Source organism: Pararge aegeria, chromosome 2 (genome assembly GCF_905163445.1).
Source record: "Pararge aegeria chromosome 2, ilParAegt1.1, whole genome shotgun sequence".
NCBI classification, from domain to species: Eukaryota; Metazoa; Arthropoda; class Insecta; order Lepidoptera; family Nymphalidae; genus Pararge; species Pararge aegeria.
Window position 1 is genome coordinate 2305596 of NC_053181.1, and position 25136 is coordinate 2330731.

At 37.4% G+C, this 25136-nt stretch overlaps 1 protein-coding gene across 2 annotated transcripts; it reads right to left on the reverse strand.

Moving 5' to 3' along the window:
* Window positions 1-663: 663 nt before the first annotated feature.
* Window positions 664-25012, reverse strand: LOC120628114 (G1/S-specific cyclin-E). Of its 2 annotated transcripts, none has more exons than XM_039896341.1 (10): window positions 24773-25012; window positions 23955-24007; window positions 23812-23878; window positions 23471-23739; window positions 23149-23350; window positions 11215-11326; window positions 9275-9478; window positions 8258-8485; window positions 7225-7430; window positions 664-1714 (listed from the first exon to the last, which is right to left on the reverse strand). In XM_039896341.1, the coding sequence occupies exons 2-10, from the start codon at window positions 23972-23974 to the stop codon at window positions 1538-1540; spliced, it is 1485 nt and encodes a 494-aa protein (XP_039752275.1). In that variant the 5' UTR covers window positions 23975-24007; window positions 24773-25012; the 3' UTR covers window positions 664-1537. The 2 variants fall into 2 exon arrangements, with proteins under 2 accessions (XP_039752275.1, XP_039752283.1); XM_039896349.1 differs by having other exon boundaries at window positions 23955-24019.
* Window positions 25013-25136: the final 124 nt, after the last annotated feature.

The window sequence follows — 25136 nt, forward strand, 5'->3', positions numbered from 1 at the left end:
GGCCGAGGTTGAATCTGAAAGCTACCGAAAAAAAAAAAAGAAAATACAGACTTTGAAACGACAAACCTTATTCGTAACATTGTAACGTAAATAAATAGTTTAGTATTTATACTTTAATATTTTATATAAATCCCTTTCAAATAACGGTGGCATAACGTCGGAATATGTGTTATGTTATATTCTCAATGCATGATTTTTCCTGGTATTTGTAAAAAGTTCAGTCAGTTGCAGAGCGTCAAAAAGTATATAATTATTTTAACGTTATGCCATGTCTGATAGAAAGGTCTGAACCCCCTTATTAATAAACGCTGTGTAGTGTAGGAAAAGTTACAGTGCATTTACTATAACTCCTCCCAATATAATATAGGGGACAAGTTACAGTGAAATGGGTACACAGGGTTTTGTCACCCTCTGAAAACTGAATTTTTTTTTGAACTGCAATCTCACCGGCTGGTAGGTGATAATGCATACTAAGATTGAACGGGGTTACATTTAACCCATAATTGGTTTCTACGCGACATCGTACCGGAACGCCAAATCGCTTAGCGGCACGTCTTTGTCCGAAGTTGCTGTTAGTTGAAGTGTCGCTGCACAATGCGTCACTCCTCTGTCGTTATGCCACGCTTATTATTCCAGGTATGCTAGACGCATAATAGTCAGTACTAAAATATATGAAGTTTGAATAAATAAATTCCTCGTATCTACAGATACGATTCAGATGCGTTATTTGAGACATCAGAAGTACCAGTTTCATGTCTCTCACTTAGCTTGGGGCCAGACTTGAGTAATTTCTTACTAATAAAATAACGTTCATCTAACCCCACATTTTCAGTTAAGAGATGGTCATAGTAAAGTACAGAACTTTGTTTCTGAAGGTGGTCTGTCCACTGCACTCTTTTTTATTTTATTTTGGGGGACTTACTAGCTGTTCTAGTAATCATCTTCAAATTTAAGTTAAGTCTACTGTCAACGTTCTCATTCATTTTCATTATATTAAAACCTTATCCACACTTGTGGCGCTAGCTTTACCTTACCTAACATTAAAACATGTTGGTAATATGATCTTGAGTAATCTTACTCGGTATTCACTAAACTTACTTGTTGACCCTGCTCAACGGGTGCTATTCAGCACGATTCGCTTTTACAATATATTAATTGTTCAATAGCCCAAACTCAGTGTCCGAAGCCCTTTAAGGTATTAAACACAGGCTGCACACAAAATATTCGTTGTGGACTGATGTACACTTGGCTTTCACAACCTAATGTCTGTTTTAAAGCCCAAACTCACTATCCAAAGCCCTTCAAGGTATCGAAAACAGTTTGCACACAACATGCTCGTTGTGGACTGAAGAACACTTTGCTTTCACAACTTAATGTCTGTTCAAAAGTCCGCACCTTAAGATGCCCAACAGGGTTCACACAACATATTCGTCCTGGACTGATGCACACTTGGCTTCCACAACTTATTGATTGTGCAAAAGCCCAAACTCTGTGTCCAAAGCCTGACTAAGGGGTCCCTGATCCTTTACGCACTAGTTCACTCGACGATGGGCGGTGGTGAGATGTGCCTCGTGGAGGGGGTGGTGGTGGGCGCGGTGGGGCTCTTCTGGTCCGACTGCGGCGGCGTGGGCGGGTAGATGTGCTCCGTGTCTTGTGACGTGGACTCCTGCGCGGGCTCTTGTGTCTGCTCGAGCAACTGCTGGTACACTTGGTCCTGGCGAAGGAAGGATACACGAAAGTCAAAGTCAAAGTCAAATATTTCTTTATTCAAATAGGCACATAGATGGCACCTTTGATGCGTTGTGATTACAAACGAAATGTGTATATAGTAGTGAGTAGGGATGGCGATAACTACATTCGTTAACTTAAAACTAAAGCTACGAGGGTTCCAAACGCGCCATGGTCAAAGAAGAAGCCGAGAGTGTTCTTTTAGTTATCACAAAGTCGCATTGTCATTTGAAAATATTTAAGAAGCAATCTGCTTAGACCAATAGTTCACACCCAACCTTTTTTATCGTTTACGTGTTTTGATGGTTTTCTCGTCATTTCTGTTATAAGAGAAATTTAGTTGTCATAATTTCGTAGATAAAATATAATGACAACTCATTTATATATAAATTTTATAAATTAAGATTACTGCTATTGAAGCAGACATGAGAAAAGCAGAAGGTATAGAAACAAGAGTTTGAATTGTAATTGAGTTAGTGAAGCCGATAATAATGCCAGCGATCTGCATAATCGTTCGGCTTGTGACACATCAACTTGTAACTTAAAATAATCGTAAATTTCTTTAAAGTGCCAGTCTAATAGCAGGCCACTGCAAGTCGCGGGACACTCATAAACATGTCCAGCGAGACGTTGTGAGCTTGTATGCGATGGCTCTCGTCAACTTACTTAAATAACTTGCTGTAAAGGTGATGGATAGCATCGTGAGAAAACCTGTGTGGATTACGGCCTAAGCCGTTCAGAGAGGTCACCCGGTGCCCGTGTAATGTGTTGATGATAATGATGCAAATGCACTTTGCGCACTTTTTTCCGAAGACTAGACGCGTTGCGTTCAGACGCACACTATATATTTTGGTAAGTTGTTTATTGGTCCTTCGAGCCGGATTAAATCAATAGAGGAATGAAACCCGCAGCGTGACTAGTGACTACGCCGCACATCAACTTATAGTTTAAAATAATTCAATCAATTCTCATAAAAGTGATTAAAGTGCCAAAACGTTTTAGTGGTTTTAAGTAAAAATAACTCAATAATTTGTAGGTGAATCAGTTTATCCCGGACCTACGACAACTCGCGGTACACTCGCATCTATTGCATCGCATGTTGCATCACTCGCTTGCGTGGTTAGGTACTTCTTAACCTGAACGCAGTTCCTATCGCTTCAAAGTTTATTATCGCTTGTGCGCAACGAAGAAAGCAGTATGCCACTTATTTGTGTTGCTTGCAGTTCTACCCTTGAGTCAAAGGAATTGATAAAATGCTCGCTTTGCGCTTCTACATTTCATTATTTATGCATAAGTATGACCAAGGAAAATTATAATAAACTATCAGCTTCATATAAAGCGACATGGAAATGTCCAGCATGTAAAGCCGTGAGTAAGAAGGGCCCTAAAAACTCTGACAGCACGCCCGTTAAAGGCGTTGAGCTTGTTGGTGTATCTGATAGCACGTCCTCAAAATATTCTCAGGACTTCCAATCGTTTAAAACTGACATCCTGAACAGTCTATCTAAGTCCCAGGAGGAGCAGAAACGTGCTTTGCTTAATCTAATTGATGAAAAATTTAACATCATGCAGGAGTCTCTTGACTTTTTTTCATCAAAATATGACGAGATAAAACACGAATTAGATGAAGCCAAGAATGACATGCATCTCCTGAAAAAAGTAAACGAGGATCTACGTACCGATGTGAGGAATCTTCATAGTAGGTTGTTCCTTTTCGAAAGGGAGTCAAGAGCTTGTAATTTAGAGATACATTGCGTACCGGAACATAGGAATGAAAACTTGGTAAATATGGTCGAACAGATTGGCAAAATAACGGGGAACCCCATTAAAGAAGGTCAGATTTCGAAATGTACCCGGATAGCGAAACTCAATAAAGACTCCCCTCGTCCTAGAACTGTTTTGGTGAAGTTTTTCAGCCCCATTACAAGAGACCAGTTTTACGCTAGTATAATTAAATTCAATAAAAATAAATCCAAGGAGGATAAACTTAATACTTCGCACCTAGGGCTCGCAGGCGAAAAGTATGGCGTTTTTATCATGGAACATCTAAGCCCCGAGGCGAAGGCTCTTCATGCTCAGGCTAGAAAGTTTAAAAAGGAAAATCAGTGGCAATTTGTCTGGTCTCGGAACGGAAATATTTTCATGAGGAAAAATATATCGAGTGATGTTGTTTATATAAAAAATGCAGACATTTTTCATACTTTAGTATAATTTAGTATAGTTTGGTAATTTTTTGTGAAACTTTTTATTGCTTGTTTACATAATGATATATCTTTCAAAATGTCGTCGTTACGAATCTATTATCAAAATGTACGAGGTATAAAGACAAAGTATTCTGATGTTTACTTCTCAATTTTAAACTCGGATTACGATGTAATAGCTTTTACTGAGACCTGGTTAAATTCCAATATATACGATAATGAAATTATCGATGAAAGGTATCAACTATTCCGTCGGGATCGTGAAACCACTGAGTCAAACTTAAAACAAGAAGGAGGGGGTGTTATGATTGCTGTGCAGAAAAAACATAAATGTTATAGAATGTTTGAGTGGGAAGGTACTTCTGAATGTCTATGGATTAATATAGTATATAAGTCTGGATCTGTATCTCAAATCTTATCACTATGTACTGTGTATCTGCCGTCCCCAATTAGATTTGATGTACTAGAAAGATTTACTGATCAAGCATCTGCTGCAGTGCTGGAACAAGAGCGCACTTTAATTCTTGGTGACTTTAATATATCTGCGATAAATTGGCAACCATTCCAAGGCAATCTATTGCCTGAAAACTACAACTCTCATATAGGTACATGTCTTATAGATTTTATGTCTGAAAACAATTTGTTGCAATTTAACGGTGTTCGTAACTCATTTAATAAAATCTTAGATCTAGTTCTCAGCAGTGTAGGTAACATTCAAATTACTAATAGTTCGATTTGTTTATGTAAGGTGGATAAATACCATCCTCCTTTAGAAATTTCCTTAGACTTGGTATTCGAAGAATTAGTCACCTCTAATAAGTACAAAATACAAGATTTCTTTTCAGCTGATTATAATTTGGTAAATCGAGACCTTGAAAAAATATCTTGGACCCAAGTTTTCTCTGACAGTTTGAACGTAAATGACATGGTGTCCTGTTTTTATTCTGTAATTAAGGATATTGTTAAAACACGTATACCATTGAAACCTATTAAAAACAAAAAATATCCTTATTGGTATACTAGAAACCTCATCAAACGAGTCGAGGAAAAGGATAAATATAGAATTCGATTTAGAAAATTTGGTAATCCGCTTGATGAAATCGAGTTCAAGTTGCTGAGATCTAGGTGTGAGATACTTATAAGTTCTTGTTATAAAAAATATATTGATAGGGTGGAAGCTAGTTTAAAGTCCAATACAAGGTATTTTTGGAGTTATCTGAAGCAGCGACGCAATAATAAGTGTGATTTCCCTGCATCTATGGTTTATAATAATCATACTTTTACTGATGGCGTCAGTATATGTAACCAATTTGTTAATCATTTCTCCAGTGTTTACAACACGTCTGCTTCAGGTAACTCAAATGTTTCGGCCTTTTCTAATAAGATATCTGATAATATACAGAATTCTGTTGGTGTCTTGGATAACTTAATTTTCTCAGTAGAAGATGTCAAAAAAATGCTCTTAAATATTGATATAAATAAAGGGGCCGGAGCTGATCAAGTTCCTCCTATTTTTATCAAAAACTGTGCTAAGATTCTTGCGATTCCCCTTACTATCATATTTAACAGATCGCTATTTGAGGGGATTTTTCCTAATATATGGAAAGTCGGTCTTATAGTACCTGTCTTTAAAGATGGAGATAGAAGGGATATCACAAAGTATCGGCCAATTTCTAAGCTGCCTATATTTTCTAAAATTTTTGAGTCACTTGTTTGCCCTCACATTAACTGGCACATGAAGTCTATTTTAACTACAAGACAGCATGGCTTCTATAAACATAGATCTACATCATCGAACCTTGTTACTTATATTGATAATATATCATGTCATGTTGATAGAAATATACAAGTAGATGGACTATATACAGACTTCTCAAAAGCGTTCGACCTAGTCGACCACGAACTTCTTATTAACAAGCTTAAATATTATGGTTTTATCGGAAATATTCTTAACTGGTTTGATTCTTACCTAAGAGATAGACATACGACAGTAGTTTTGGGAGGCTTTGAATCCTCTGTTTCTTATATAGCTCGCTCAGGAGTGCCCCAGGGATCCATCCTGGGTCCGGTGCTTTTTAATATATTCATCAATGACATAATACATTGTTTTAACTCTGAAGTTTTGCTTTACGCTGATGACTTGAAAGCGTTTAGAGTGATCAACTCTTTTAATGACTCCTACTTATTGCAGGATGATCTAAATTGTTTAACTCAGTGGTGCATCGCTAACAAAATGGATCTAAATCATAAAAAATGCTATAGTGTTTCGTTTCATAGAAAAGTTCATCCTTTTCAATTCGTGTACAGTATAAATGGCCATGATGTTCAAAATGTAAATTGTGTTAGAGATTTAGGAATCACCATCGACCATAAACTCAGTTTCATTCCTCATATTGATAATATATGTAAAAGAGCATCAAAAATCACTGGGTTCATTAAGCGTAGCTCCAAAGACTTTCGGAATTCGAACACCAAAATATTGTTATTTAACGCTCTTTCAAGGAGTCTCCTTGAGTATGGTTCAGTTGCTTGGAATCCTCATTATAATGTTCACTCTATGAGAATTGAACGAATCCAAAAGCGCTTCCTGCATTATGTAAGTTTTGGTGATAAGTTATGTAATATTAATTCTAGCTACTTTTCCAGACTGCGGCACTATAAGTTATTAACTCTATCTGATCGTAGAAAACTATTGGACCTTTGTTTTTTATATAGACTTTTTAATAATGCCCTAGATGCGTCTGATCTACTTTACAAAGTTTCTGTCAGAATCCCAAGGCCGTTCAGTCGTGTAAAAAATTATATGCCTTTTAAAGCTGCCGTCTCGAAAACAAATCTGGGGGTCTCAGCGCCTATTAATAGGTTGTTAACTTTGTATAACAGCATTAATAAAGTGCTTGACATAGACATAATAGGGGATAGTCTTCCTATATTTAAAAAAAAACTAAAGGATCACTTCCTATCGCAATACGGTGGTACTGTTTAAACTTAGTTATTATTATTATTTTTTTTTTTCCTTTACTCTTTTTTGTGTTAGTTTAGCTAGCTCATGTCTCTCTTAATCGTTTTTTCTCCTTCTAACTAACAATATAGTTTTTATTTGCAAGTTGTGGCAGTCTTTAAGTGGGTCTACAATATTACATTTATATGTTATTTCATTTTTTGTTTAGTTTTTAAGAGTTGTTGTTGTAACCTGTTGATTGTCCCTTAAATAAATAAATAAATAAATAAATAATCGTATTTTTTTATATCAGCTAGTCTAATAGCACGCCACTGCAGGTCGCGGCATACTCACAAACATGTCCAGCGAGACGTTGTGCGCCTGTATGCGATGGCTCTCGTCAACGTTGAGGTCGGGGCAGATGAGTCGCAGGCCAGCGCCGCGTTGCACGTGTTCTCCGTCGCCGCCGCGCACCGCACTCACGCCGCCGGAAGCGCGTACGCAGGCCACGAACGGCGCCAACCACGCGTAGCACGGCTGCAGCACCTCCCAGCTGTAACCTGCAACACGAGGCGTTGAGAAAACAAGCACGTCACATCTGATCTACTTAGGCTAAGGCCAACATTATGCAAGCCCAAAAGTGGTAAGAACTTTCTAACTTTTCGAAGTTATGGGCGTTTTTGAGCATTTAATATTATTTGAACGAATGAACACAACGAAAAGTACATAAAACAGAACAGCTAACAAAACAGCTTATGCAATTTGGCGGCTTTACCGCTACATAGCGATCTTTTGCAGGCAACCAATGGCGTAGAAAGAAAATAGGTGGAGGATGCATATACAGGGTCAAATAAAATATCAGAAACTTCTCAGCCTTGTAGTTAATATCATTAAAACTAACAACTTTTTAAAAGGTTGCGTTAAATTATTTCATGGAAGTAAATTTGTGTAAAGTGACATTACACTGTGAAACCAGATACATGTGATTCGACAACATCAGTGTCCGAACGATAGTCTTGGTTCGCGTTGCGCTGAGGCGCGTTTAGTTCAGGCGCACACAATATTTCTTTGTAAGTTTTTTATTGGTCCTTCGAGCCGGATTAATTCACTAGAGGAATGAAAACCCGCATTATAGTATATCCTCTCTATCCTATTGGAAAGGAGGCCTTTGCTCAGCTGTAAGATTATTATATACCGTACACTTTGTACATGCATAAAAGCACTGCCTACCCAAATATTGTTATATCACTTATATAGCAGGAAGATTTTTCTATTTCAAGCCATCTTCTTGTTTTCCCTGGACCCTGTGCACACCACTGGCTGAGGATGATGATGATGTTCGCACGCCGCAAGCTGCAGCGACGAGTACACGGGCGTGTCGCCTTACCAGAGACCCGCAGCGCCAGCTCCTTGCTGAAGGCGTGCGCCATGGCGGCGGCGGCCACGGCGCTGGCCGCGAACCGGTTCACGTCCACGTGCAGCGCGGCCAGGTCTACGAGCTGGCCGCATGCCGCGAACTCCAGCGACGAGTACTGCGGGAACACGAACGTGTAGCCGCGCAGTGCGTTGGCGCCCACGTCGCTCTCGCCCAGCAGCCGTCTCTTTGCGCTCCGCCCTGCGATTACTCTTCATATTAATAAGATTTTACTAGGCACACATAGGACTAGGACATCAGGCGAGTCGCTGGGAGCCGCTGGACGCAAGCGGCCCAGGACCGTGTATTGTGGAAGTCCCTACAAAAGACGTATGTCCAGCAGTGGACGTCAATTGGTTGAGGTGATGATGATGATGAAATAGGCAGGCTAGGCAAACAAACAGTAATTTTACACACACAGAATAATATTGTTCTTATTTTTAACACACAAACCAGAACGATATCATTTACTCTCAGAATTAAGAACATACGCAAAACCTATGAAATATTATCAAAATTAAGCTTAATTTGCTATACTCCGCGAAAAGCAGGAGAATCTGTGTGGTGTAATTTATAATTCCTTCAATCCTTATACTCCACACCAAACAGATCCCCGGCAATAATTTTAACAATTATTCATTGTAAGGTCAACATCTCCTGAGGATGCTCCGGTTTCGGAGCGAAACGTGCGTTGAGGGTATATTGCCGGGGATCTGTTATATAGATGGGGATCTGTATAGCAAATTAAGCTTAATTTTGATAATATATCATGGATTTCCGCAAAGTAACGCCTGCTTCAATCCAAATCCTATGAAGATATTGAGTACGTTTCTGTTTTCTGTAAATGCTTTCTTTGTGAACCGATAGTCTAGCGTTACATTACAAATAAATTTATATGTATTCCCCCTTTATCCTAGTGAGACGTATAACTGAACTAATTGAGGTTTCATCGTTTTAACTTCCGTTCCGCTGTTACAAAAATATATATACCTTCACTCGCCAACTGCATGTAAATGTTCAACCAGCTGTTGATTGTTATGGGCGTGATACTCCATGACAGCAGTTTTAATATCAACAGTTCTTCTAATAGTATTTCTTCAGTGGTGCAAGCGCCGTCGGTCACGTACGCGAACTCGCCTATTTTCGGTGGATACACTTCTTCTACTTTCGCTGCGATGAACAAGCATGTTATACCTGGAAGATATAAAATCCACGTAAACAACGTGTAAATGAAAACTGAAATAATACTACCGTCTCTGAGACTTCAAAGAAATCAGATTCAGCCCAAACATCACATGCAAAACTAAAATCATGTGATTCCTGTCACTTGATTAGGTACGCGTCGCGTAGCGTAGGTACTATGCGCGCGTCGGTCTCTTATCTTCAATAGGGTTGTCATAAGTAAACACTTGAATTAGTTTGTATGGAATAATAAATATGCTTGGTTCTGAATTATTATTTTTACAGGGCGATTCCATGTGAAATTTACTTATGCATACTTCAACATTATTTTGTTCGGTTACACGTTGTATTAACTAAGAAGTGTAAAGTGTTCCAGTTGGTTTTGGTACTCTAAAACAGATTTCTCTATTTCTGTATTGTTGTGCAAAATCTTTTTATAACTTTAAGTGGTAACTAGCTGTTGCCCGAGACTTCGCCTTAGTATTTATTTTTTAAAGCATATATTTGGTAGATGTCTGGCGTTCAATTACAGTGTAGTTCTGCAGATTTATTTCTTGTGCGTAAAATAAGGTGTAGTTTCTGAAAGAACTTTTTTTAATTGAGTGTATCTATAAAAATAACTGTTTTGCTATGTTTTAAACTCGCGATAACTTTATAATTGAATGTCCAATTAAATACCCTAGCCGATAAACTTATTTATTTAAATAGGAATTCATGCTGCCATACTAATGCAACCCGCTTTTGATTCCACGGGCGACATAATAAAATTTTAGAACACATAGGCTGCCATTGCGACATAACTAAGATAGTTAGATATTCACCCTCCCGGACTTAGTTGTAGATAATAATAAGTACTTTAATCATGTAACACATACTTTTTATGTATCATCAATCGTTTTCTCAGCGCACGCCAATTAACGAATTTTATAGACAAAATTTTGCTTTATTATATTATTAAAGATAAATGCTAACTTAGGTGGTTAGGTTAGTTTCGGCTTCACTTTCGAGGGACGGAGTTTGAATCCCAGAACGCACCTCTAACTTTTTAAAGTTATGTGCGTTTTTAAGCAATAAAAATATCACTTTCTGAAAGGTGAAGGAAAACATCGTGAGGAAACCTGAGAGACTTGCATACCTTAGTTCTCAATTATGTTCTCAAAGGCGTGTGGAGTCCACCAATCAAAGTAAAAGTCAAAGTCAAAAATTTCTTTATTCAAGTAGGTATGTATAGGTGGCACTTTTGATGCGTCCATGAGAATTACACGGTAGTGAGATGATGGCGATAACCATATTCGTAAACTTAAAACTAAAGCTACGAAGGTTCCAAAGGCGTCCCGGTCTAAGAAGAAGCCCACGACAAGGTTAGCCGGGTGTTTTTTTTTGTTATCACCATATCACGGTCAAAGCAATAATTCACACCCAAGCTTTTTTATTTATTACGTAATCCTTTATACTATAATAAGAATCCGCAATGGACCAGCGTTTGTGGACTACGACTAAACCCTTCTCATTGTGGGAGGAGACCCGTGTCCTGTATAGGGCCAGTAATGAGTTGATATAGTAATAAATAAATAATAAAAATAGTTTATTTGGGTAAATAAAATTACTGTAAACACTAATGGCTGGAACCTTCTTTTAGGGGTAGTATTACTACCCCTGTGTCAGAAGACACCGCTCTTTCATAACAAGAAATAAACAAGATATGATAATGATCATGAAGAAATAGTAAATATAGAATATGAAGTTACCAACGAGCTGGAGGCGACCTTTCTGCACGTCGTCCGTGTTGGTAAGGTACCGGTCCACGTAGTCCACCGTCAGGTGAAACGTCTCTCGGTGCAGTTTGTACACCTCGCACACCTGTTCAACAAACGTTACATTAAAAAAAAAAAACTCTTTTTCACTTGTTATACTCTTAAAGTCGTATTCTAGGCTTGGTGTAGGCAGACTAAAACTCAACTTTATGCACTTGTTCATAAAAATATAAAGTTAAAATTATCTTTTTGGCTCTAGGTTCAAATCATAAATTTGTATTTATATTCTATATATATACGCGTATAATACGGTATGTATGAACGCTATATATATATATATATATATATAGTCACATCACAGGCACTTATGAAGCGTTCATACATATATGTTTACATAATTGTAAGGGGATGGTGATAACTTCGTTCGCCAACTTAAACCTAAAGCTACGAGGGTTCCAAACGCGCCCTGGTCTAAGAAGAGCCCACAACAAACTTAGCCGGGTAAATTTTTTTTTGTGATCACCATCTCACAGTAAATTTATATTAAGTTATGAAGCTAGAGCAATTCACAGCCAAGCTTTTTTATCGTTTAAGAAATGCTTAAATTTTTTTTAGAAATAATTTATTTTATTCACAATTTTTTATTTCCTCGCAATCGAAATTAAAAAAACTGCTTAATTCTGTCCTAAAACCAATTTTATCGTTCATTTAAATATTAACATTTGATCTGACCCAGGAATCGAACCTTAGCCTCGAACAAATTTCCTCGCAATCGAAGTGAAAATCGCCGACCATCTAGGATAAAATGAATTGTTTTATGTCCTTGTAGCACAATCTACTATTTGCTAAGGATTCGTAGTTTATGCCGATTAATATCGTTGAAAAACCTTACTGCTTACTTCACCTTGTAGCTTATTTTCGACATAAAATGCGTAATGAAACCAAAAAAATGCGGACCAAAAGAATTTATAGACGGCGTGGATGGAATCTATCGCTTGAGTTTTAACAATGCACTGAATGATGATGCTACGGACGTAGCTGCACCGTAGCGCACTGCGTAGCATACAAGATGGAAATTATAAATAAGAAAGCCACGACGAAAATAAATTTTTGCAACGCCCTCTGGTGGCCTTGAACAATATGTAAGAAGTTGATTTTGAAGTGAACCTATTTCGTAGAAAAACAACATCTAAATCGGTTCAATTCTGTAAGAAAAAGGGCGCAGTAAATTTTATGACAGCTGATTGGCGCATTTATTTTTCTGATGGCAGATTTCGGCTGTGGCTAGATCCCACCCTACCGATTACGGGCCGCCAAACGATTTGGCGTTCCGGTACGATGTCAAGAGCTAACTTGTAGTGGTAAAAAGGGCTCCCTTACGTCTTGCATATATCAGATTAACGCCTTAGGTTCACGTGACAAAAATATGAAATATATAAACGTATTACTAAATATTATGTAGATGTAATTGTATTATAAACGACGTATTGTAAACGACAGAAGATGGGACTATTTACGATAACAGGTAATTTGTAATTCACGCCTGCCCGCCTTCGGGCCTCCGAATTTTATCCACTGCTTTGCACAAATAGAATTTTTCCATTCTATTTCGGTATTAAAGACTAGTGGTAAAGACTTATTATTTTATTTATTTTCTTACAATCATAAGTAGATAGGTATACATATGTGACTTGATGTTCTGAAACTCCATTGAGTTTGTATGGACATTGCACAATCCTCTAATGTTAAACAAAATTTAAAAATTTAAGCGGGTAGGTGAACAAATACGCCGCCAGCAGGTCGAGATACCGCATCATATAATGCAATCCCACCGCCAGCTGACAAGCGGCACATAGGCCTATACAGATTGCTCCCAGAACACGACTTCAATATTCTTCCAATTTCTGGAAATATTTTTGACATTTTTTATATTTTTTTCGGTGATTGAATCCCTAAGTGGTAAGTCTTGGTACGAGATAGTTAGTCGTTCGTTTTCCGTAGTAGTTATTTGCTCTTTTGACAATAACTTCGGCTTCACATTCGGAGACCCAAGTTCGAATCCCGGCTCGATCGATCTCCAATGGCTTTTTTAGTTTATTGCGTTTTAAGCAATTAAAGAACACTTGCTTTAACGGTGAAGGAGAATACATCGTGAAGAAACCTGCTTGCCTGGGAGTTCTTCGTAATGTTCTCAAAGGCATGTTAAGTCGACCAATCCGCACTTGGTTAGCGTGGTTGACTACGGCATGAACCCTTCTCATTCTAAAAGGAGACTTGTGCGCTGTAGTGGGCCGATAACACGTTGATAATGATGGTGATTTAGTGACGATACGAGTGACACATACTCTTTTTTCCGAGGCGAGGCGGAAAGTTAAATACTAACATCCAGTTACTGACTTTGCTCAGCGAAAGAAAGATTATGCGTTTATTTTTTGTCTACTGTTACTAACTGTGAATTATGTATTTATATAACAATATAGGTTATAAATAACACCTGTCTGTAAAACAACTCAGAACGGGTGCACAGCTGAGCATGTGCAGTGCATAAACATTTATATTATTTTATAATACTAAAACTACCAACGTGAAAAACTAACTTGAAATGTTGTTGTGCATAATCCATATCCCTACTATCCCTACTAATATTATAAATGTCAATGTAAGTTTGTTTGTTACGCTTTCAAACTGCTTAACCGATCCTCATGAAACTTTGTACACATATTCTTGGAAGTGTTAGAAGTACTTTTTATCCCGAAATTAAGCTTGGTTCCTTTGGGAGAGGGGATGAGTGTTTGACTATTTTAACTCCGGCAAATCATAACCAATTTAAATAATTATTTTTGTACTATAGAGGTTATAATATGTGTTTAATTTAGCCCAAACTTTGTGTAGATCTGATGAATGTGGTTGGAGATAGAGGACATAACTCCTCAGCGGACGGCAGCAAACCCCTCATTTAAGGCTTAGCTATACAGAATACTTTATTTTTTTTAGAACTACAACTAAATTGAATGCCACATCAAGAAACAAAATCAACAGCTAGTTGAATATAAATTTTGAAAATGCCAAACGTCACAGGGCTCGTACGGGGAAGTACTACCCGCCATGCTTATTTCTCCGCCAAGCAGTATTGCTGATTTTCGCTCAGAAGAGCGTGCTTGCTGATAACGATTAAGACACCTAAAGGTATCTTTGCATCGTTCGAGTCTCATTCACGACTAGTGTCTCGAAAATGCACGAGTATTTACATCAAAATACCAACCGGTACAATGTTATGAACATTGGCTGTAAATCAAATATTATTTATTACTGTATATTGTGTATTTTTGTATGTTTATATACTTATTTTTCGACGATTTATTAGTACGCTTAAAGCGCTCTCTTGCCACAGGTTCTGTCATTAAAAGGTTGACTGTAAGAGATTGCTTGCAACAGGCCGTATTTTTAATTTGTTTGTTATTCTTACTTTTCTTATGTGTACTATTTTATGTTTTACGTGCAATAAAGTGCTATGGTAAGAAGCTCAGCACGCACCCCTTGAGGAAACCAGCATGCCTGAGATTTCTACATAATGTTCTCAAAGGTATGTGGAGTCCATCTGCGCTGGGCCAGCGTGGTAGACTACGGCTTAACCCCTTCTCATTGTGGGAGGAGTCCCGTGCCCCGTAGTGGGCTGGTAATGGGTCAATAAGATGTGCATGTGTTACTCAACCATTTATGTTTATCTCAATATCTGTCGTCAATGATTAATAACGCAGTCAACAGATCGCATAAAAACTTATTGTTTTCTCTTACGAAATACGTGAATTTGTTAGTAGCATACTTAGGTTTGACCTCTATGCAGTTGCTCCACATTTGTTGCTTAGTTAACTAAAAACAAAATTATGCTGTAGTATGCAAAAACACTTGCTGCAACCGCAGGTAATTCTTGATCATAATTCTATTTATATTACATTACTAGCTTCTGCCCACGACTTCGTCTGCGTGGCCTTCAGAATTGGGTCTAAAGTTTCGCTCGTTAACAAGATTTAATCTTACCACGGAAACTATTTGAGAGATCGGTATAGAAAGTACATCCTATCCTTTTCCATAGCATAGGTGACATGCACACCAAATTTCAAAGGTGTTTGCCAGCAGCTTACCTCGTACACTTAAGGAATCGGAATAAAAGGTAGCGTATATTCTTTTCTATGTCAAAGGCTTGTACACTTAAGGAATCGGAATAAAAGGTAGCGTATATTCTTTTCCATGTCAAAGGCTATACATGCATGCCACATTTCGAGCAAATCCGTTCAGCCGAATTTTTTGCATGATTGAGTAACAAACATCAACACTCTTAAATTCATAATATTAGTAGAACACTACATATAAAATCCAAAATATCTATCCTAGGTAACTATGGCATCAATGATTTTCATGAAATTTTGCATTTTTGCCAATCATATCTTCTTTGCTAGAAGACATGATTTGAAAATAAATAGATGTGCCCCAAAATATATTAATCTTCGTCCACGACAAAAAAAAATGTTGTGGCCCCTTCTTGTAACACTGTTGCACGAAGCATGACACCTATACTGCGTTCATTGTAGCCATTTAACGGGCTCTTGGACAGCAATGCTCAATCTATTTCATGACAGTGGACAGCATTGTTCCGTGAATTGTTGAGGTACTCTGAATATTGAATTACCTTTACTTTAATATTCGCAGTGACACTATAGTACACTATAAATAAATAAATATACAACGACAATACACACATCGCCATCTAGCCCCAAAGTAAGTGCAGCTCGTGTTATGGGTACTAGGACTGATGAATATTTTTATGAATATTATACATAAATACTTATAATATACAGATAAACACCCAGACACTGAAAAACATTCATGTTTATCACACAAACATGTTCCAGTTGTGGGAATCGACCCACGGCCATGGACTCAGAAAGCAGGGTCGCTGCCCACTGCGCTAGTCTTAATACTATATTAATATCATGTCTATCATCTTTCATTTATTTGTGTTCTGGCTATCCATAAATTATGTAGTTCTAGTCTCAACCTAGTGTAAGTGGCCCTACCGTACTAACATGATGTATAAATAAATTAATCAATAAGGCTAAAATAAATTTAAAAAAATAATGTTTATAATTATTATTATCAATATATTTTATATACAAATTCAAATTCAAATTCAAAATTTCTTTATTCATGTAGGCCTATCACAGGCACTTATGAAGCGTTCATACATAATTGTTTACATAATTGTAACGGGATGGTGATAACTTCGTTCGCCAACTTAAATCTAAAGCTACGAGGGTTCCAAACGCGCCCTATTCTAAGAAGAGCCCACAACAAACTTAGCCGGGTAAATTTATTTTTTTGTTATCACCATCTTCCAGTAAATTTAAATTAAGCTATGAAGCTAGAGCAATTCACACCCAAGCTTTTTTATCGTTTAAATAATCCTTAATGTTATAATAGGATTTTTCTGTCAGTTACGTTTTATATAAACTTTGAACTTATTGAGAGACATCTTAAAGATTTCATTTGGTAATTTGTTATAAAATAATATACAATTGCCCTTGAATGAATTTGCAATTTTGTGTAGCCTAGTAAACTGCACAATGAGTTTATTTTTGCTTCTAAAATATTAATATTGTTACAGTGCATTTTCTTTTTAAATTTTGATATATTTTTATGGACATAAATTAAATTTTCATATATGTACTGACTATGCACCGTTCCACCGTCATTACACGATGACCCATAGATAATAATGTCTACTGGGTAATGTATTAAGTCACGGTGGACCGTGGATAGTTAAATACTAGTTTTGAATAGAAAGAAAAATCAGTATCTATTCAGTACACTAAGAATTATCTGAACAAGCACCCCGGGGTAGGGAAAAAAATTATTATCTCCCTAAGCTTTATCAACTCTCAGAGCACTGGTGCACAATTTGAAATAATATCCAAATAATATATGCATAATAATACACCGGGGTAGACTTTTCTATTTCATGTTCCCGTGCTCTTTTAGCAAGTGGACACGTTAATCAAATCCCTTCTCAGGGTTTATAATCGGGGGATATAATTTTATAATTTGTTATCTTCTCCCGCAAATTTATCAACCGCACCTGTGGAAAGAATATTCATAAAAACATACGCGTTTTAATAAACGGGGGTTAACTTCTCCTATTCCCTTTTGCCGCACCTTGACAGGTGGACGCGCTAATTTCATCACATGTTAATGGATATAATTTATTTATGTCTCCTGCCTGCTAGCCGAGCAGGTGCGAAAAATTCGGCGCACGGTTTAAAGACGGACTCTTCGACTGTTCCTATCACTCATAAAAAAAAAAAATATTCGGAAGAAATTCTTTAATTTCGCACTATATATAAATTCGAACTATACACTTTTTGTTAACGATACGGGACCCTATCAGAGGAAACTGCGGTTGCCGTGTCCGCTTACGACTCACTGGTTGCTTCTTCAGACACGGTCGTATAATAGTTGTTTCTAGGTTCACTGTTTGATTGTCATCAGTTATATGACTTCCAGTATTTTAGTAAGAGATATTAGTACGCTCGCAATCGCAGTCGTGTTTGAATATCGAATCGCGGGAATTTAGGTGTAAAATATTACTTATCATGCTTGTTTGAGGACTCAAATTTCTACAGCTAGTGCTTTTGGCAGAACGTTTGTAAAATAAAAAACGGAGACATGAAAACGAGAGGCATTTTGTCCATTTCCATGTACGCGACTGTGTGTAATGTAGTTGTGTATCTAGCCATATACTTACTGCGTGTAAGAATTTCTGGCCATTCGACCGTGTGAAAATTAACATCGATTTGTGTGGAATTGAAAGAGCGACATCTAGTTAAAGTACTGAAAAACAGTGTTATTAGATGGCGCACGTGTTTGGTAAAAAATCTCACATGACACTCTGCAGGGATAGACACGTGACAAAAATAACATCCCCTGACAACGTATATAATTAAGACGTCCACCTGCTTATGCACACAGGAGAAGTTTACCCCCGTTTATTATTACACATAGGTATATTATTTCCACTTGAGCGCCAGTGCTTTGTGAGTTGATAAAGCTGTGGCAGAAGATCAATTTTTATCCTTTCCCCGTTGAGATAATTATCTCCTGCCCATGCACGACTAGCTGGACTGTTCGTTTAAATAATTCGCTAACCATTTAAAGGCCGCTGCCCGTGCCAGATCATGCCGAAAGACGGGCGCCGGCTACTGTAAAGACTCGGCACTTCGAGCATATTTTTGGAGCATTCAGATGACTTATACTTAGTATTTCAATTATCTGTTAAAACCGACACCGAAAGAGTACGTCTGCGCAGGCAGTGGTAGATTTTTTTTAAGAAAGAAAAACAATATGTTTTACATTGCGCCACACATTTCAAAATTAACAACACCACATACCTATGTTATGTGTGTAGTGGATTTTATCTTGCACTTTAAAACAAATCTGTATTTGGTGTAATAATTCGATAAGATGATTCGAAGCCGATTGTTTTTATCACTAGTGTAGTAACCTAGACACATTTCCACTACTGATCATCATCATCATCACCACTACATCAACCCAATACCGGCCCACTACAGGGCACGGGTCTCGTCCCACACAGAAGGGGTTAAGGCCGTAGTCCACCACGCTGACCCAGTGCGGATTGGTGGACTCCACACACTTTTGAGAACATTATGTCAAACTCTCAGGCACGCAGTTTTCCTTCACCGTTGAAGCGGGTGATATTTAAATTATTTAAAACCCACATAACTTAGAAAAATTAGAGTAGTAGTTGTCGAGCTCCTACCCAATGAGATACTATAATATATTGAATAGAGAACATAATGGCTACCAATGCATGGCGACATAAGTAATGAGTATCTATCTAGTAAAATTATTATTATATACATTTTCTCATTGCGACAAAAGTGCCTTTATACAATTTTTATAAGATTTTATGAGCACTTAGCGGCCTTTTAAAATTCTGCTATCGATAAAATCAATGCGAATCCAATAGATTATTATAAATGTGATGACACATTAAAGGACTTGAAACGAGGACACGGACGTTTGGCAAAAACAGTCGCCAATGTTAGCGGTTGCCAACCTGGCTGATACCTACGCTACGCCATAAACATTTTGTGACGTCACTACAATTGAAAACTAGTAATATTCAAAGTCCTATCCCCATGTTCTCAAACACTAAGCTAAGCAAACTATGATTCGTGACTACCAAGCTAAATAGTAGGAGACCCAAAGTCACCGAGGTCTTAATTTATTTATTTGATTACTACCAACATTTAGAAAAAAAACATGAAAAGAACAGGACATACAAAAGCACATTTTTTTTTTTTTTAATACTCTAGGGCAATATACACATGGCCCTTTAGCCCCAAAGTAAGCGTAGCTTGTGTTATGGTGTTTAGATGACTTCTAAATGTTTTTATGAATAATATACATAACTATGTACTTATAATAAACAGATACTGAAACCATTCATGTTCAAAACAAAACCTTTTTTCAGTTGTTAAAATAGAACCCACAGCCTTGGAATCAGTATGCAGAGTCGCTGCCCACTGCGCCAATCGGCAGTTTTTGACGCCGCAGTGGTATATATAATTTCTGAATTATTGGTCTGGTGGGTGACTTCGGCCGTAGCTAATTACCATCCTATGAACTTCCGTGGAGCCAAGCATTTTAGCGTTCCGGTACGATGGACCGTAGAAATCTACCGATGTGTTTAATATTACAACAATACCTTACCTACCTTACCTAACCATATATAGTGGACATAATTGGAAGATTTGAAGAAAATATTGTTTTAAAAATAATAAGAATTTAAGCGATTGTAACATCTATATTTTGTGTTTCGAAGCCACAGATGCTTCGAAATACAATATATAGATGTTGACTCGATAAAGCACAATTTTATTACCTTATTGGGTCGCATGTCGCTAGTTTGCATTTTGGTGCTTTTTTACAGTACAACAGTGACCTAGTTCTACTAAGAAATATGCTATATCTAGTGTAAGCGTCGCGGTGCGGTGGCATCAATTCAATAAATTACGATCCCTTCATAAAGCAGAAAAAAAATTAATATAGCTACTTAAGATCAGCTGCTTTCTTAATGTAGAGATGGCTGTTTTCATTTTTTATCGTAGTTCTTCGATAATTTCGAACACATCATCGAATCATCATCAATTTACATCTTAAGAGATACTGTTGATAGGGTATATTAAAGGAGGCTGTCTATGTTAGACGGGAAAAAATCACTGTGCCTAGTTCCTGTGACCCAGTCTGTAATTGAACACGTGGTCCACTCTTCCGAGGCGGGCACGTGCTCGCAGCGCTGGGGGTATACAGGCTATTTCGATTTCAATCCAGAAAGGAAAGTGCAAACAAGTAGAAACGTATAATCATAAAGATATTAAGTTATATCATCGTCATATCAACCCATTTCCGGCCCACCTCCCACAATGAGAAGGGGTTAAGGTAATAGTCTGCCACACTGGCACTGGATAGGTGGACTCCACAAACCTTTGGGAACATTATCTCAGACATGCAGGTTTCCTCACGATGTTTTCCTTCACCGTTGAAGGAAGTGATATTTTAATTGCTTAAAAAACGTACATAACTTAAAGAAAAGTAAGGGGGCGTGCTGGGATTCGAACTCCGCCCCTCGAAAGTGAGGTCGTTGTCCTACCCACTGGGCTACGATGTTTTCCTTCACGGTTGAAGCAAGTGATATTTTAATTGCTTAAAAAACGTACGTAACTTAAAAAAGTTAGGGGTGCGTGCTGGGATTCAAACTCCGCCCCTCGAAAGTGAAGTCGTAGTCCTACCCACTGGGCCATCACCGCTTAGTTTTAATATGCAACGCATGCAACACATACGCAGAGTTAGTTGTAATTTTATAAGATGTAATGCTATTTTCCTTATGCACTTATTTATATTACTTTAATAAAATAACTTTGGGCGTAATATTGAATGATTGAGAATACACGTATTCAAAACACAGACTTTAAAACGTGATGCGTAAAAAAACATTTTAGGTATTGGGAAGGCGTAATAAACGATGAAACGGGATTCTTTACATAACGGGATACGGGACTGTTTATAGTTGAATTTTTGGTGCAAATGCTGAATCTTAATTTAACCAGAGCTAATAAATGATTGGGAAAATTTCGAATAATAGAAAATTCTTCTGCATCATGTAGATACATCGGAGAATTTATCACAATGTAAACAATTTGAAGTCCACCAATCCGCACTGGGCCAGCGTGGAGACCTTAACCCCTTCTCATTGTGGGAGGAGATATATGCTCTGTAGTGGGCCGGTAATGGGTTAATATGATGATGATGAAATAATTTGAAGATCTCCCTGGCGCAGAACGTGTATGTGGGCGATCCCGGGTACAATCTCCGGCAGGGGAAATAAAGGAATTTTATAAATCTGGCAGTAGTTACCGCCCTATTTACTGAGAAATCCTCCTAAGCAGTGGCGTGCACTTGGTTTCTTACCAGGGTATGCATACAGCAGAAAAATTGCATAAAACGGCAAAAATCCTCCTGCTCTACGAGATATATATCAATTTTAGGGTATGCAGTGTTTTGTGCATGAATGAAGTGCACTCTTAAGCTTTTAACGTTCAGGTACGATGCCACGTAGAAATAGACTAAGGGCATCAATATAACTGCCATATTTCTAACAGATAACTCTATAAGTAAAAAAAATATTATTATTATTAGAATACAAGGCTGTCAGCTTAGTCTTCATCACTTACTACTAGGTGGAATAGCAGTCAAACCAGTTGTGGATTTGAAAAAAAATTAGATATAAAGTGTCTAACAATGTACTCTAATTTGATATACAAGTTTTTCAGTAGTAAGGTATCAAAGCGCAAAAAACAAAAACCCAATTGCAGTTTTTTCTTGGGACGTATTTCATTAATCATATATTAGAGCTTATCCGGAAGTGATGCGTACGTGATACAAAGAACCGCTTCCAAAATCCATCCGTTTAAGCGGAAACATAACACGGCGTCGTACCGTAACGCAAAATTTTTTGGCGGCACATTTTTGTCGGTAGTGAAACAAGCCACGACCGAAGCCTCCCATCACACATAATATAAATGATGAATTAAAAATATATGGTTTCAGTCGGCCTCTCGCCTTCATCACGACAACGTGTTAAAAGCAATGAGTATCGGTATTTTCTTAATAACAGATTAGGCAAGATTAAATGCAACCTAGACAGTCACGGAAAATAGATTAAAAATACTAGAAACAGTATAAAAACCACAGAAATAATGGTGTATCACCAGCAATCGCGTTGGTATTGCAGGGGTCAATGGACGACGCAAAAAAGAGGTCATTGCTCCCAATACAGTACCCTATATGTAAAAAAACTGCAATGATTTCATATTAGTTAGTGCTAACTGTAAAAACAGTCATTACAATAAAAATTTATGGCTTCAAAGATTGCAACTTACCTTCAAGTCTAAAATGCTGCATGAAAAAAAACAAAATCCTATTTATTCATAGAAAAATTGTTCCACTTTTTATGAATTACTTTAAAGTTAACATCTGTAGCACAAAGTCAGGAAATAAAGATTAGCCAAAGTTTATGTATTGTATATGAAATAATGAACCTGTTGTGAACTGACCTACATAATATTATGAGGTCATTTGAAAAAAATACTAAAAAGAATGTCACTCAAGGTTGACTGATAATGCAAATCTTTATTCCCTAACAAAAAAAAACTATCTTTGTGTTATTCCTAAATGATAATAAGTTTAAACAAAGATCACTTATATATTTAGATATACATTATAAAAATAAATGAATTTTGATTTGCTTAGTTGATAGGCTAATTAACCAAATGTGTAAAGACAACCTACCTCATTCAACCAGTCCAGTAATATAGCTCTCATCCTCGGCTGGAGATTAGGATGATTGTCAAACATATAAGGGTTCTTCTTCAAACTGGATCTGGCATCACATTCACACATGCTTCTCCACACATCTGTGGGGTCAGCCCATGACAGCCCTGGAAGAGGGCACTTGCGCTTGGGGGGTGAAGGACAATGGGGTTTACTAGAGCTGTAAGTAAAGCAATTTTGAGGAATTACTGTAACTATTCTACAAGGAAAATTAAATAAAAACGTAAGCTCCATAATATACTTATTAGATGCCATGATGGAATTTAGAATTGTTTCTTACCTGGGCCTCTTATTGGAGTGTGGGGTACATTCACCTCTCGCAACATTTTCTAAAGGACTCAGCACACAGTTTGGTAATTCTGGTATACTTGGTGGGCTTAAAAAACTATCAGGATTATAATCTAAGTCTGTGAACACACTCCTCGGCTGCTCAGAGCCTTCCTCATCGCTTGAACATGATGATGACTCTACAACAACATTGTGAGCTGGTTGGTCACTCAGTTCCTCTTCAACCTTGGCTGCAACCTTCACAGGTGGCATGTTCTCCACCTAGAACAATGTTTACATCAAACACTGACACCACTGTTAAAACTGTTATCAATCTAATCAAATACCAAATACCTCATCATCAGTAGAATTTCTCTTTCTTTTCAAGTTGGCACGATTCTCACTGGCTTCACAGGAGGAACTGAAACATACGTATTTGTAAGTAAACAGAGTCAAGCAAGGTCAAAATATGAATAAATTTGATCAGCTGTACCCACCCTGCTTGTGCCATATTCATGCGTACAGATCAGCTGGTACAGGCTTCCACTGTCTGCAACATGGACTGTATATAAATTCACAGGTAATAACGTATGATTATGTAAAGAAAAATTAGATTAATAAGTTAAAATTACCGCATGTCATGTTCAAACCGCAAATAGGGTTATGTCAATTGACAACCGTGATTTAGGGCATATTTTTTAAATATCTAGCAATTATATCAAAGAACATAGATTTCTCGAGAATGTGAATCGTATAGTTGGTTAAGAATCTACGTAAGATCATAGTTTTTCGAACAAAATGTACGCAGCGTGCCCCCTGCGGGTTGGCGGGAGAGAAATTTTCAAGGGGTATTTTAAGGCACTATTAGTAATAGAAATAGACAATTTCCTCGTTTTATTTCTAGTGTACTGTGTATTTTATCATCAAAAGGCATAATAATGTGAAAAAGAATGAATCAGCTGGTATAAAAAATGCCACGAAACCGTCACAATCGCGCGCGAAATCCTCCCGTCAGCGCCATTAGACACGTCGCTAGCTTGTGTTTCTCGGCCCTACCACTTTTGGAAGTCGTTAAAAATAGCACATACTTCAAGCAATATGGGTTTACCGTATTCTTATCCTAAACAAATAGCACAGAAAGCTTTAAAATAGCTGCCTGAAAGACTCAACCTTTGGAGGGGTAATTGTCTGAGCTTATCGCCAACCTATGATTTATAACCTAATTATAGAAGAATTGACGGAATAAAAGACTTATTTCTTTATGATATCCACAAGATAACATCTTTTTGAACTTAAAATAGTAAAATAAACATACCTTGTCATTCACAAATTAATCCAATTGCTCTAAGAAAAAAATCTTAGGAACTCAGATATGCCAGTAGACGTATTCAACACACAATTACACTATTTTAACGTTTGATTAGTACACTATAGCTGTAAAATCGATAAATTTGCACAAAAATATTACACTTAATATAATAATCTAATTTTACATTCTATTTTTCACCTTTCCACGGCTCAATAACGCCCGGCTTTCCGCGCGAAAATGTCGCGGTAAAACATCGGCACTCTACAGGCTGGCTAACAACTAACTTCACGTATGTTTCTTCTGAAAATTAAATGTCATTCGTAATGTCGTTCCATCAAACGCAGATATGGTTAATACTAATAATATTTTA

What these genes read in the sequence shown, in the direction of transcription:
- LOC120628114 (XM_039896341.1), bottom strand. Translation starts at nt 23,974, where the DNA reads ATGAATATGGCACAAGCAGG. An exon ending in AGGTCGCCTCCAGCTCGTTG is followed by an intron (nt 9,479 to 11,214) that starts GTAACTTCATAT and finishes TATATCTTCCAG; the next exon opens with GTATAACATGCTTGTTCATC. An exon ending in ACGTCTCGCTGGACATGTTT is followed by an intron (nt 1,715 to 7,224) that starts GTGAGTATGCCG and finishes TTCCTTCGCCAG; the next exon opens with GACCAAGTGTACCAGCAGTT.